This window comes from Podarcis filfolensis, assembly GCF_964270895.1.
Source record: "Podarcis filfolensis genome assembly, chromosome: 2".
In the NCBI taxonomy this organism is placed as follows: Eukaryota; Metazoa; Chordata; class Lepidosauria; order Squamata; family Lacertidae; genus Podarcis; species Podarcis filfolensis.
In genome coordinates this window covers 120627086-120641865 of record NC_139605.1, presented here as the reverse complement: position 1 = coordinate 120641865, position 14780 = coordinate 120627086, and the positions used below count along the sequence as shown (strand labels likewise).

The 14780-nt window shown below is 46.0% G+C and overlaps 1 protein-coding gene across 5 annotated transcripts in view; it reads left to right on the top strand.

Annotated features, from left to right (window-relative positions):
- The window catches only part of KIF5A (kinesin family member 5A), a 57847-nt gene that overhangs the window by 31297 nt on the left and 11770 nt on the right, over positions 1 to 14780 (top strand). For all 5 annotated transcript variants that reach the window (XR_014544684.1, XR_014544685.1, XM_083599619.1 and 2 more), the window contains exons 10-23: positions 264 to 412; positions 752 to 900; positions 3727 to 3902; positions 4087 to 4155; positions 5410 to 5616; positions 6858 to 7004; positions 7805 to 7993; positions 9319 to 9436; positions 10002 to 10060; positions 10301 to 10410; positions 11294 to 11395; positions 13129 to 13189; positions 13295 to 13366; positions 14664 to 14768. Coding sequence is in view for 3 of the 5 variants with exons in the window: in XM_083599619.1 (XP_083455745.1) it covers positions 264 to 412; positions 752 to 900; positions 3727 to 3902; positions 4087 to 4155; positions 5410 to 5616; positions 6858 to 7004; positions 7805 to 7993; positions 9319 to 9436; positions 10002 to 10060; positions 10301 to 10410; positions 11294 to 11395; positions 13129 to 13189; positions 13295 to 13366; positions 14664 to 14768 (1713 nt within the window). In the remaining 2 variants the exon portion in view is untranslated. The remainder of the gene's footprint in view (positions 1 to 263; positions 413 to 751; positions 901 to 3726; positions 3903 to 4086; positions 4156 to 5409; positions 5617 to 6857; positions 7005 to 7804; positions 7994 to 9318; positions 9437 to 10001; positions 10061 to 10300; positions 10411 to 11293; positions 11396 to 13128; positions 13190 to 13294; positions 13367 to 14663; positions 14769 to 14780) is intronic.

Sequence of the window (14780 nt, the reverse complement as noted above, 5' to 3'; positions counted from 1 at the left end):
CAAATGCATATTGAATAAACAAAAAAAAAGCAACTTTCCAAAATATATAGTAGATTAACTACCATTGGTTGAGAAATATCAAAATTTTTATGGATAAATTTATATTCAGTAGTAGATTGATTCCAAAATGACTTGGGTAAAATGAATTTTCCTTTCCCTTCTAAGAGGGTGCCGTGGTGTGTTTTGGGGTGTCTGGTGGCCAGTTTTGCCAGTGCATGAATACCAGTAAGTCAAATGTGCCTGCTTCGTATTGTCTTATGCAGAAGAGCTATGTGCCCTACCGGGACAGCAAGATGACTCGCATCCTCCAGGATTCCCTTGGTGGAAACTGCCGCACGACCATGTTCATCTGCTGCTCACCTTCAAGCTACAATGATGCCGAGACCAAATCTACACTCATGTTTGGGCAGAGGTAACTACCCAGCCACATCCTACTCCTTTCATTGAGTTCTGTTGCAGGGAAAGACAAAAAATGAATTTTGCTGGAAAAGTTGCAAGTCTTAGAAACACACACAGTTTTTCTTCAGGCACAGGGAATTTAAGAGCAAAAGTTTGGGGGAAAGTAGATTTTTACCTGGCCAGGCAAAATTCCTAATCACTTGGAATATATGGGGTATGCACTACAGCTGGAAATTTATCTAACAATAATTCCTTCTCTTCAGGGAGCCCTGTATCTCTGTGAAGGGTATTTGGCATCCCTAACACAATTATCTGCGTAAAGGATCTTACGCTTAGTTCTGCCCCACTGCAGGGCCAAGACAATCAAGAATACAGCATCGGTGAATCTGGAACTGACAGCTGAGCAGTGGAAGAAGAAGTTTGAGAAGGAGAAGGAGAAGAACAAGGTCCTGAAGGAGACAATTGCCAAGCTGGAGGCTGAGCTAGGGCGCTGGCGCAATGGTGAGCAGGAAATCTGCAGGCTGTGTTTGGATTGCAGTTCAATCTACTTCTGTTGCATCTTTTTAAGAAGGCATGGGACTTTCTTTTTTATAATGCTTTTTATTAGTTTTCTTACATTTTACAAATTGTTCCATTTCTTACTAACAAATAACACACACACACACACAAAATTGAAGAAAGTAGGAAAATAATAAAAAAGGAAGAACATACTGTATTTTTCACCCTATAGGATGTACTTTTTCCCCTCCAAAAATGAAGGGGAAATGTGTGTGCGTCCTATGGGGCAAATGCAGGCTTTCGCTGAAGCCTGGAGAGCAAGAGGGGTCGGTGCGCAGTGACCCCTCTCGCTCTCCAGGCTTCAGGAAGCTCTGCGCAACCCTCGGGAGACCGACGCGACTTCGCGTAGGTCTCCTGAGGGTTGCGCAGAGCTGCCTGCAGTTCCGGGCTTCGCGCAGCTCTGCGCAACCCTAGGGAGCCCGGCGCGAAGTCGCGTCGGTCTCCCAAGGGTTGCGCAGAGCTGCCTGCATTCCAAAGCCTGGGGCGCGCTGAAGAGCACGCCCGGGCTTCGCGCAGCTCTCCGCAAGCCTGGGGAGACCGGCGTGACTTCCGCCGGGCTCCCTAGGCTTGCAGATAGTAGGCTGTTCTTGGGGCTGGGGTCGGGGGAAGCTCGGGCTTCCCCCGCACCAGCCCCGCGCTTGGGGGGGAAATAATTTTTTTGTTCTTTATTCCCCCCACAAAAAAACTAGGTGTGTCCTAATGGGCAGTGCGCCCTATGGGGCAAAAAATACAGTACATACATCCATAAGTTCTTAAAAGAAAATTTATGCCACCATATTCTGAATTTCCAATTACTTAGCTTTCCCAATAGATGTCTTCCAATAGATGTCTGTCTTATCTTTTTGTTAATCTGCTTCTTTGGTCATTTCCCCATTTCCTCTGTTATCTATATGCTATACTAATAATCTGTCTTGTAATTTGTGAAATTTAATCAAAGCATGTCCAGGTTTTTATTTGGGGACAATTTTTTTTTAAATATTCTTTATAAGTTTCCCATTCTTTTTGAACTTTTGGTTCGGCTGTCTCCTAACTGTCTCTATCATTTTTGTCAGTTCCAGATAATCAAATAATTTATCCTACCACTCCTCTTTTGTTGGTACTGATTCTCCTTTTCATTTTTTGGCAATCAGTATTCTTGTTGCTGTTGTAGAATATAGAAATATTCTCCTTTTTTCATCTGGAATATCTGAATCTAAAATGCCCAAGAGGAAGGCTGCTGGTTTCTTTATAAAAGTTTGCTTAAACATTTTTTTTTCAATTCCTCATAAATAGTATCCCAGAAATTCTTAATTTTTTTACAGCCCCACCACATATGAAGCAATGTCCCTTCTGCCTGTTTACACCTCCAGCAAGTATTAGATCTCATTTTATACATTTTGGCCAGTTTGCTGGGAGTTAATTACCTATAGAACATCTTCAAGAAATTTTCCTTTAGTGGATAACAGGCCGTAAATTTCCATTCTTTATTCCATAATCTTTCCCACGCTGATGATTGGATATTCTTGCCAAAATCTTTTGCCCACTTAATCATTACTTCTTTCACCTCTTCATCTTTCACCTCCCACTCTAAAAGAAACTTGTATATTCTAGATATTACTCGTTTCTTATTTTGTATTAATTCTTTATCTAATTTTGATTCTTCTGTTGCAAAACCATTTTTCCTGTCTATCTTAAAAACCTCATTTAATTGGTAATATTGTAGCCAGTCCGTTAGGTGATGTCTGATTTCTTCGAATTTTTTCACCTACAATTGATTATCTTCTTCTAATAGGTCTTTGTACATGGCTCAGTCTGTTTCCATATTTTTTCTTTTCTCTGCAATGGCCTCCAAAGGGGATACCCACCAGGGAGTTTTTGGTTCCGATACATCTTTATACTTTCCCCATAACTTATATAGTGACTTCCTTATGATATGATTCAGGAAGCCTCTATGAATTTTACCTTTTTCATATCTCAGGTAGGCATACCACCCAAAGCGATTATCGAAACCTTCCAAATCTAGTAAATCTGAGTTCTGCAATGTCATCCATTATTTCAGCCAACATAAGCAAGCCGATTCGTAATAAAGTTTCAAGTCTTTCAAGGGACACATCACCATCCACATCCACCCCATGTATTCGGAGTGGGAGGTGTCCTCTGGCACAAGTGGGCTTGTTCTTGTTGAAAGTTTTCCCTTTGGGAAACTACCCCACCTTTTTTTAAAATGATACAATAATAATTGCACATCCTCCCATCATAGCAGCCATCACACAGACCAAAACTGTGGTGGTGGAGAAATACTTGTAGCAAGAATTATGACCACGTCTGCATCTGGGGACAACCACAGCTGATCTTTGCTCCCAGCAACCTACTATCAGTTTGTTTCAAAACATAGTACAACATTCCACACAAGCAATTTGTTACAGCACTACTAACAATATAACATTTTAGATTCACTGTAAAATAGGTGATATTGATTACTAGAACACATATCAGTTGATATTGTTTAAGTTGAAATAAATAAACTTGAGTCATATATAATAGGACTTTTCAGGGCACTTGGGTATTAATACAAAATATAACCACCTTCCAATTCTTCAAAGTGCCAAAGGCAGGAAATGGCAAACAGGTTTCTTAGAATAGGAGTGGCCAATGTTGTGGGGTGGCACTACGGAACTGCCTTCATGACAGCATCCAAATAAGGTGCTGCTGCTTATTTAAATCATGTGGGGATGGGACACAGTGGGTTTTTTTATTATTTTAATTGCTTTTTTTAAACAATCCTCCCAGGTGAGAATGTCCCAGAAACAGAGCAGCTGAGTGATGATGAGAAGGTGATGCCTGATACCTGTGATGAGATGCCTATGAATGATAACAACTCCTCCATTGTCATCCGGATCTCAGATGAGGAGCGGCACAAGTATGAGGAGGAAATCCGCAAACTCTACAAGCAACTTGATGACAAGGTCTGAGGCCTCCCCTCCTTCCTTTATGCTGTTCAGCCTCCCCTCCCCCTCGGCTCACTTGGATGCTTGAAATTCTACCCTCACCTCAGACCCTGAACTTTTCTCTCCATGCCTGGTATCTTGTGTCTGTGGCAGAGCACGTGGTGGCTACCACCACTGAAATGTTTGTTTCCTCTCCATCCAGGATGATGAAATCAATCAGCAGAGCCAACTGATGGAGAAGCTCAAGCAGCAGATGCTGGACCAAGAGGAGGTGAGCAGTGCTGTATGTGTTTGTTTACAAGAGTTTGCTTCTATGTTGACATGTATGTGCATGCATGCTGGTGTGAACTTTGTCTCTCTCCTTGCTATGTTCTTTCTATTGAGTATATCATCTTTATACTTGCATGCTGCATTCATATCTGACCCTTCCTTCAAGGAACTTATGGTGCCCCTTCCTATTTTGCCTTCACAAGAACCCTGTGAGGTAGCTTAGGCTGGGGGATTTGAACTCTGGTATTCCAGTCCAATATGCTAACCACTACCCCATTCCAGCTTGCATGCATTCTCTCTCATTGTGGTGATCACACACAGCGCCCCCGGACGCTTGACGGTCTATTGACCCTGTGCCACCACTGCAATTGCTTTTTCCGCTGCCACCACCCCGTATCTCACGGGGACACATGGAGTCCAGTCAGTTGTTAACATAAACAAATAATCAAGTTTACTTTTAAATGCAGGAACAAGCTTATGGTTTCAGTTAATTTTTCTCTTGTCAGTTTCTTATTCTTAGTTCCTAACAACTCCAAACTGATTATTCCAACTATCTATCTGACTCCACCTAACAATTCCTCTCACTCTCTCACAATACAACTCTACCAACTCACACCTAAACCTCCCTCTTCCTTTTTCAACTCCCACACCTCAACTTACTTTCAAAACCTCCCACTCTAACTTTTACTCTCCCCTTGCATTCTCACTGGCCAATCATATCACACCCATTTTAACCCTTTCCTTATGATCCACCCTAGGAGGCAAACGCCACACTCATGCTGACTCTCTTTCTCTTCATCTTCGGGCTCATCCACATGTACTGTTGCTCCACATTTCTAGGCACCTGTCTGAGAACACATATTTTTTTTTTTGCCCTGGAGCTTTCTCCTCAAATTCTCACTCTTTGCCACTGAATCAGAGCAAATGACAATCCATGGAAAACCTGCATTGCCCTTTGTCCCAAATTAAAGAGCAGATTTTCCTGGGGAAAGTGGCATGGCAAAACAAAAAAGCACTTGGACATCGATTGGGAAAGAGCAGAGTTGTGTGTAGAAAGCATGGGGCAAAAGGTAAGAGTGGACGAGCCCTCTCTCTCGACACTCCTCTATCTCACTCTGTTCGGACGCCTGTCTATCCCACATCATCGCTATTTGAGCCTCCTGTTCAGTCCGTCTTGCTTCTTTCTTGACTGCCCTTGACAACTGTTGACCTACTGGGTCCTTACTTATCCCATTCTCTGCCTCTTCCCCACCAGCTGCTAATGTCAACTCGTGGGGACAATGAAAAGGTGCAGCGTGAGCTCAGCCACTTGCAGTCAGAGAATGACTCAGCCAAGGAGGAGGTGAAGGAGGTGCTGCAAGCTCTGGAAGAGCTGGCTGTCAACTACGACCAGAAATCCCAGGAGGTAGAAGAGAAAAACCAGCAGAATCAGCTGCTGGTGGATGAGCTGTCCCAGAAGGTGGTAAGTGCTGGGATGCCAGGTCCTTCCTTGGGGTTAGTAAACCTTGAGATCCCTTGGTAGAGGAGGATCAGGACCACATTGAATCTTGCCTTAGTCCTCAAGAGTATAGTGTGTGTGTGTGTGTGTGTGTGTGTGTGTGCATATACTCTGCAATTCTGCAAAAGCATAGGAAGAGTGCACAGTGCAGAACTGGGTGCAGAATTCACCTTCCTGAAAATTTCAGCTTTTAAAATAAGAATCAAGTATCTACCCCTTATGGCTGCAAAAATATTCTTGAAAGCATCTGACCAATGTCTGCTAAAATCTCTGGAGTCTGAAGAGCACTTAAATAAAATTTCCTGTTGTTGGGGATTCAGTCCTCCACATAGCACCTTACTCCTCAGCATAACTAGTACTAGAAGTATAAATTACTCAAAACAGTAAAAAAGAAAAACTATTAAGAGTATGAGAATCTGGAGCTTGATTTGCATAATTTATACAGATTGCAGAATTCATTTATTCTTGGTGCAGAATGCTAATCCTTCTTCTTTCAAGTGTAGAATGTACTCAGTCCTGCCTTTGAGTGAACTCACAACAGTCTTTCAGTGAGGCAGAGCTAGAGCAGAGAAAGCCCCCATTCACCCTTAGTCTTCTGATTGCTGAGGCACTTCAATTTAGATCCAATTTCAGGTCCATTGCTTTCAGCCAAGCGCTCCTTGCAAGTGCTCCTTTGAAGGCTTTGTCCAGTGGCGGACTTTGGGTTCTCAAATTTCAGTGGCATCCTGCGAGACACTAAAATTCAGTGCTCCTCCACCTCGCACACTCTGTTCTACAGCATTGTTTTGGTGCCCCCTGCAGTGCGACACCCAGTGCGACTGCACCTGTCACACTACACTAAAACTGCCTCTGTTTGTCCTGCAACATGTGAATCAAGAGTTCCGTAGAAAATGTTGGCCTAAACTTTCAGGAATGGATTGTACTAGCATTGTGATATGGCATTTATTTCCCTCCGAGGCTTGTGTTTGCAGAATCTGGTCCACTTCAAATGACAGAGCTGGGAGGGAAGCTTTAACCCAGCCTTTGCCAACTTGGTGTCCTGCAGTTGTTCTGGACTACGACTCTCATTGCCCTAGCCATCCCATCAGACTCTGCTGATGGGAGTTGTAGCCTAACCCTTTATCCTGCCAAAAGAGAGGGTTCTGTGTTTGCAAATCAGAAGTTCAGTTTTCTTGGGTTGGCTGAACCATCTTCTCACCCTGCAGGCCACCATGCTGTCCTTGGAATCAGAATTGCAGCGGTTGCAGGAGTTCAGCGCACATCAGCGCAAGCGCATTGCTGAGGTCCTCAATGGCCTCATGAAGGATCTGAGCGAGTTCAGCGTCATCGTGGGCAATGGTGAGATCAAGCTGGTAAGAAAGAGGGGAGACACTTGGGAAGAACACCTGGTGAGAATATACAATATTGTATGCATTATGGACCTGTAAGAGATTCCTAGCTTCAGCATTGGCCCTACCCAATTTTACTTTTATTACAGAAAATAGCAACACAAGGGTTAACTGGAGTTGATGGTGCTACCTCTGGGCAGGCTGGTACTATAACTGTGTGTTAAGCTGTGAGGCGGGATTTCTACATACCAGGTCTGAAAAGAGACAGGACAACCTGGAAAAGCATTGGAATCCAAGTGTTGTATCAAGTGTTAGCCTTAGAGTAAAACTCACTGAAATTAATAGACATGGCTAACTTAGGCCCATTAATTTCAATAGTTCTCCTCTGAGTTAAACCATTCCCAGTCCAAAAAGGGGGAATGAAGGGTGGCAAATCCATATTAAATAGCTAATGTGGAAGCAACCAGTTTGAATGGCTCTGCTTGCAAGGGTCATGTGGTTGAACTGTGTGCCCCAGACAGTGGCTGCTTCAACACTGTCGGTATGTTGCAGGGTGGTTTTCAGCCATATCCCAGCAAATTTAGGGTATTCAATTAAACTGGTTTTGGTGCTCTTGTCCATCAAGCCCACTTTTTTAAAAATGAACTTTTTGTGATTAGGAAAATGCCCTGTGAATCGTGGGATAACAATTGCTTGAAGTGATGATTTATACCCTACGGGCAGACATTTTGAAAAAGAGTCAGGGTGAATGCTCAGCAAACAGATCTGGCTGGAAGAGGCTGGTCAGTGTGTTCATACCCCCTCTCCCTCGCCCCCATTCTCAGCCAGTCGAGATCAGTGGTGCCATTGAGGAGGAATTCACCGTTGCCCGGCTCTACATCAGCAAGATCAAATCGGAGGTGAAGTCTGTTGTGAAGCGCTGCCGGCAACTGGAGGGACTGCAAGTCGAGTGTCACCGCAAGATGGAGGTGACAGGGCGAGAACTGTCTTCCTGCCAGCTCCTCATCTCTCAGGTCAGACCTGGGGGAGCCAGGACAGAAGAACTGCAGTCATGGGGAAGTGGGGCTTTGAGAATGTGGAACAAGTTAGGGAACCTTTTTTGGCTTGGCAGGCCAGACCTTTATTTCCCTGCCCCAACTTTGACAGGTTGGTGATCCCGCCCACCATTCAAAGCTGGCCTGTGCAAGGAGATCATGATCAAGGAGGACTGATCTCCTGCTTTCTGAAGGATGCACCAAGAGTGCCCCATGGGGAAGTCCCTTGCAAATCCAAACCAAGCAGGAATTAACTCCTCATGCATCTGCAGATGTATGAGGAGTTAAATCCTGTTTCCTGCTGCGTGAGCAGCCAACCAGCCATGTCTCTACTGCTACACACCTGACAACAGGTGTGGGGCAGCTGGATGTGGTTTGGAGAAAATGGCCTCACAAGCTGAATGGGCCAGATCTGACCTGCAGATTGAAGATTCCCCAGCCCTGAGGTAGAAGGATTGTGGGGAGGCCCTCAGTGTTTCCCAATACTAAAAAACAAAAACATCCGGAAGCATAGGCACTGATTGCCCTTACCTTGACCCAAAGAGGCAGGCTGGGCTTTGCTTTGATCCAGGGCAAATGGGGGCAGCTAGGGTAGTGCATCTTTCTCTTCTTCAAGAGCAGCACTGGGGCTCCTGTGGTCCTTCAAGTGCTGCTGGACTCCCAACTCCTGCCATCCCCAGCCAGCGTGGTTAGCAGTCAGGGATGATGGGAGTCTTAATCACTCGAGGGCCCACAAGTTCCCCCTTGCCTGTTCTAGATCCTTATAAACCAGAGTGCAAAAGGAAAGTAAATCTGACCAAGAAGATATCTGACTTAACAGGCTTCCTCTTTCCTCCTAGTGAGGGCAGGGAGGAAATCACTTACAAGGTGGTTCCATCCCATCTGCTCAGCTGACTTCTACCTAATTCTAGCAGCTTTTGTGGTCTTGGATGAGTTCCTTTCCAATTCAGAGAAAGCATTCCAGCAGGGTTGGATCCGTTAGCTTACCTCTCAGCTGAAAGGGATACATTTAGTTGCATTCCACAAAACTAATGTTTGGGGAGGCTGGCAAGCCTGTCTCCCCAATGTGAGGACTTTGAAAGCCATTGCACACTCAGGTTTGCTGTGGGGTACACCCTTGACAGTAGCTTCAACCTTGCTCTCTGAGAAATATGCTAACACCTATTTGCTGTCCTGACCATGGGGCATGGCAGGTGCTGTAGGGTGGCTCAAGGTCAAACTGGATAGGCTGTTAAATGCACCTGTGTATTTGATGTACCTGTAAAAGTTATCTCTTGCTTGTTCTTCTCCCTGCAACCCCCCAGCATGAGGCAAAGATCCGCTCACTCACGGAGTACATGCAGAGTGTGGAGCTAAAGAAGAGGAACCTGGAGGAATCCTATGACACTCTGAGTGAAGAGCTAGCTAAACTGCAAGCCCAAGGTTAGGCTGTGCCTTGGCTTATATCTGATGCAGAACATGTGAATGGTTGCAACATTTGTGCCAGAAAATGGTGCTTGTGTGTGTGTGTGTGTGTGAGAGAGAGAGAGAGAGAGAGAGAGAGAGAGAAAGAAAGAAAGAAAGAAAGAAAGAAAGAAAGAAAGACGGAGACAGCTGCATAATATGTTTGACTGTTAAAAGCAGAATCCTTGATCATCTGATTACACAGGGGTCTGCAATCTAGTTTGCTGACAAGCAACCTTCAGCAGATTCAAGTGCTTTTTTCATTTTCAAAGTGTTTTATGGTCTTCATTGTTTACTCTCACAACAACCCTGTGAGGCAGGCCATTTTAATTTCTACTGTACAGATGAGCTAGTTGATTAGTTGTGTTATTCTTTAAATGGACATGGACTCCACCCCGTGGCTGCACAGAGGCTGAGAGATTAAGCTGTGACAGTGACTTGCACGCTCAAGAGGTCACAGGGTAAATTCAAGGGATAGGATGGCCATGTCTCTAATTCTGGCTGTACCCCAAGGATTATTTATCCTCCTCCTTCTCTTTCACAGAGACTGTTCATGAAGTGGGCAAGGAGAAGGACTTGATCCAGGATACAGATGAAGTGAAGGTTCGTATCACAGCAGTGGCCTGCCTGGTTCAATCCCCGGCATCTCCAGGCAGGGCCGAGGTAGCCCCCTGAAGAGCCACTGCTAGTCAGTGTGGACATTACTGAGTTTAGATGCACCAATGATCTGAATCAGAATAAGGCAGCTTCCTCTGTACTTGTGGAGAGGATCCAAGGTGTGTGCTGCCATGTTCCTGGGTTTGGCTTTCTGCCTTTCTGACCTGTTTCATCCCTATCACACAGAAGGCCCTGGAAGTGCAACTGGAGAGCCACCGTGAGGCCCACCACAAACAGCTGGCGCGACTGCGTGATGAGATCAACCAGAAGCAGAAGATCATCGATGAGCTCAAGGAGTGAGTCATCCTGAGGATGGGCCAAGTCTCTTCCATGGGTGGGATGTGGTGCACCACGTAGGGTGGGTGGGTCTTGTGATGAGACAGGCTATGCAGAAGTTGGGAGACTTGGCAGGGCCTGGGTGGGGGGCTGTTGTGGGTTGGAGCTGAGGCAAGGCTTGGAAGGTCTGGGCTTCTGTGAGAAGCGGAGGAGACAAACCAACCACAGCCATGTAGCTTATAGGAGGTAAGAACCAGAAGGAAAGTCAGAACCAGGAGTGAGGCAAGAGCCACTTTGGGGCTAATGGCAATGCAGCTCAAAGCTGTTGTGGTGTGTGGGATGCAAGTCCATGCCCCTAGTGTGATACAAAGCTAGCTGAGTGGAGGTGTTTAGGAAGCACATATCCAATAAGGAGCTCCAGGCGGCCAGTTCAGGGCTTGAGCCAGGCTCTCACAGCTTGGGACATATGTGCACCACAAACTTGAACCAATTTTAAATGTGATTGTTCCCCCTTCTAAGAGTTGGGGTTCTGACAAGGAAGCTGGGATTGACCAACCCCCTCCCCCTGAAACAAAACACCCTCCACTTCCCAAAGTTATTGGGTTTAACCTGGTTAAAAATCAGGTTGTCAGGGCTAGGAATGTGTCCAAGACTGGTAGCAGTGGAAAGGCTTAAGCAAGTGGGTGAGTCAAGCAGCAGTGTCTGCGCTTTGTCCCAATTTGGGGGCTCTCAAGGACTGCAGGCCAGGGCTCTTTCGTCTCTCTCTGCCTCAAGCATTTAACATTTGCTTCCTGTGTTGATCTGAGGGGGATAAGACCTTTAAGAAAGCACGAGAGTCAAGTGACGTGTTTGCTGTCCCTGTGTTAGTGTCCCTGTTTTTCTCTCTATTCTATCCCTGCTTAGCTTGAACCAGAAATTAGAGCTTGAACTGGAGAAACTGCGTGCTGACTATGAGAAACTCAAGAGTGAGGAACAGGAGAAATCCCAGAAGCTACAGGAGCTGACGTGAGAAGACCCTCCTGCCCTTCCTTTCCCAGACACTTTCAGCGGACTCTGCTCATCCCAACCAAGGAGCAAACCACAAGAGAAACAAAAGCCAGCATCTGAGAGCAACCACCTCTGTCTAGACCAGCCTTCCCCAACCTGGTGCCCTCCAGGTGGTTTGGACTACAATTCCTACCAGCACATGATGCTATCTGAGGCTGATGAGGATTGTAGTACAAAACATCTGGAGGGCACCACAGAGGGAACGCTGATATTGACCTACTGTGCTTAGAGGGTGGAGGGGGCATAGCTAAGTGGTGGAATACATGCTTAGCATGTAGAGGTTCCCAATTTCAAGCCTTCACTTTAAAAAGGAGAAAGTGTTGGGAAAGACTCTCTGCCTGAGACCCTGAAGAGCTGCTGTCAGTCAGAGTAGACAATACTAGCCTAGGCAATCTGACCCGATATAAGGCAATATCCTAGATTTCTCCTGCTTTGACATGCCACTTCAAAGGCTGATTTCCCATGCCTTATGCTTGACAAGGTAGTTTGGGAATGAGAGAAACGTGTTCACAAATATGGGTGTATTATATAGGAATACTTACCACTGATGCAGAGTTGCCCGCAAATCTCTTTTGCATGCATACTTGGTAGCAGACTTGTGTGGAATGGTCCTCTATTGCAGTTACAGATAGGTAACTTTAAAAGGAGGAATAGAAATGGGTGTAAGATTGAGCATTTTCCTGGTAAAAGAGGAGACCAGTGCAAAGCAGGGAAATTGCTGCTTGATGTAGAAGCTAAATGTCAGAATGCTCTTCTCATTTCTCACTCCTGCTATACTGTGCACCTTTCCCATCCCACCGCTGACCCAATCGCAGGAAATGTGGTGAGAGCTGACACTCTTCCTTCCCCAAGCATTGGCCCCAGTGTTGAGGAACTCTTAACAGATTTTAGGAGCGGGCATTAGCCAAGATTCCGCTTTCCTAAACCATTGTGCACAATCTCCCTCTCCTCCACTTCAAGCACCCCTAATTAGAGATAAGCACATAGCTCCACATGCAGGTTCTGTGCCTCCATGGAATAGGAAGAATGCTCTGTAACATTCTAGAACTCTCGCTAGGGAAGTGGTAACTCAAATCCCCTCTCTTGAGAGATTTCTACCTGCCTGTGCAGGCCTTGAGACTAGGGGTCAGCAGCTTCCTGCTCCGTTCTCCATTTTTCTTCCACCACCAAGTCACCCCCCCCCAATATCAGTGCTCTCATCAATGGGTGATAAGGACCAATGGGCGAGTCACCAATATGGAGGCTGTGGGCACACATGTGTCTGCAGAAGCTTTCATTGGTGCCCACAGGGTCTCCTCCAACTTGCTGGAATTAGTCTCAAAAGAAGCTTTCTTCTACCAATAGATTTCCCCCCCCCCTGCCTAATTTCGGAAAATTCAGGGGGGTTACAGCTGGGGAGGAGAGTGTTGCAGCATGTGTGTGGTACCCGCAACAGTTTATCTGGTTTGCAAATATGTCCAGGCCCCTCCTAAAATTTGCCCACCTCTTGATCATGGTGATCAGGGGCCTGATTTGTGCCTGCCTCCCTCCCTTGCCAGATGCTGGGGTCTAGTCCTTGGCATATGGGACAGCATATCCTTGCACTGCCAGTTCTGCTTCAAGGAGCGCAACTGGACCCTTTCTGCCATGAAATGACTTCTTCCCCACACTCCACATACCCCTTTGACCATCACTGTCTATCATCTTCACAGATTTCTCTATGAGCGACATGAGCAGTCCAAACAGGACCTCAAAGGGCTGGAGGAGACTGTTGTAAGTAGCTAAAGAAGAGGTGAAGGATGGGAGCAGGGAGTTGGGCTGAAGCCCCCAGCCTGGTCTCACCACCTCATCCCTGCCTTTCTTCTCGTACCCCTCCAGGCCCGTGAACTCCAGACCCTCCACAACCTTCGCAAGCTGTTCGTTCAAGACGTCACGACTCGAGTTAAGAAAGTATGTTGTAGTTCTTTTAGCCAACTTCATTGTTTATTCAGCATTTATACAGGGTTCCTTAGGGAAAGCTGTTGCCCTCCTGACTCCCACCTCTCATCAGCCTCAACTTGCATGGCCCAGTAATCAGAGATGATGGGAATTGTAGTCCAGCAATAACTGGAGGATGACAGGCTCCCCACCAACACTTTAGAGGGCTGAGAACCCTTCACATACACTCAGAAATCCTTATAACAAATGTTTAAAGGCATCCTGAAGGTCCCAGGCCTCAGAGAGGTTAGGCTGGCCTCAACTAGAGCCAGGGCCTTCTCGGCTGCGGCTCCAATCTGGTGGAACGCTCTGTCACAAGAGACTAGGGCCCTGCGGGACCTGACATCTTTCCGCAGGGCCTGCAAGACAGAGTTGTTCCACCAGGCCTTTGGTCAGGGCGCAGCCTGACTCTCTCCTCTGGCAACCTGCACAGAGTTTTGCTTAATGGTTGCCATCAACTTGATTTTAATTAATTTTTATAATGAAATATTTTTAGAATGTTGGTTTATTTGATTGTTTGATTATTTGATTGTTGTTAGCCGCCCTGAGCCCGGCTTCGGCTGGGGAGGGCGGGATATAAATAAAATTTATTATTATTATTATTATTATTATTATTATTATTATTATTATTATTATTATGTTAGTGGTGCTAGCCCTATGTTGCACACTGGGGGAGTCGGCTAAGCCTGGGAGATGGTGGCCATCATGGCAGAGGCAAGATTTGATCCAAGGACCTCCCGCTTCACAGCTCTGCTCTACACTAGCTCTTACTTCTAAAACCCTTGGCTTCTTTCTTTCACAAAAGGAAATCTGGTTGAGCCCTTAGTCAACTCTAAAATTGACTAGTGCTTTGTTTTTAAAGAGGGAGCTATGGGGCCCCAAACCTGCCTGCAGGCCACATTCCCCAGGAAACCCATTTCCATTCTTACTGGAAATTCAGCAAGTCACGCCACATGCTCTGGCCCATTCAGAGCCAGCTGTGTCTCCCATTCCAGGATACACCAGTATGCTGTAGCACTGTCCTTAATCCTATGCTAGCCTCATTATACCATTAACAACAACAACAACAACAACCATAATAGCCTCCTTATTATTCCGGAGCAATCCACCCAAGGAAGTCTCCCAGAAGCTTGCCTATTTGGGGCTGGCCAGTCAAACGAAGGGATTAGGTTTGGATTCTGGTTGTGGGCTGCACAACTTTGGCTGGGTTTCCTATCCCATCCCATTCACCCTCCTAGAGGTAGAAGTTCACTCTGTATTTGCCTTCCAGAGCGCGGAGCTGGAACCCGAGGATAGCGGGGGGGCTCATTCCCAGAAGCAGAAGATTTCCTTTCTTGAGAACAACCTGGAGCAGCTTACAAAAGTTCACAAACAGGTGAGTGGGTGG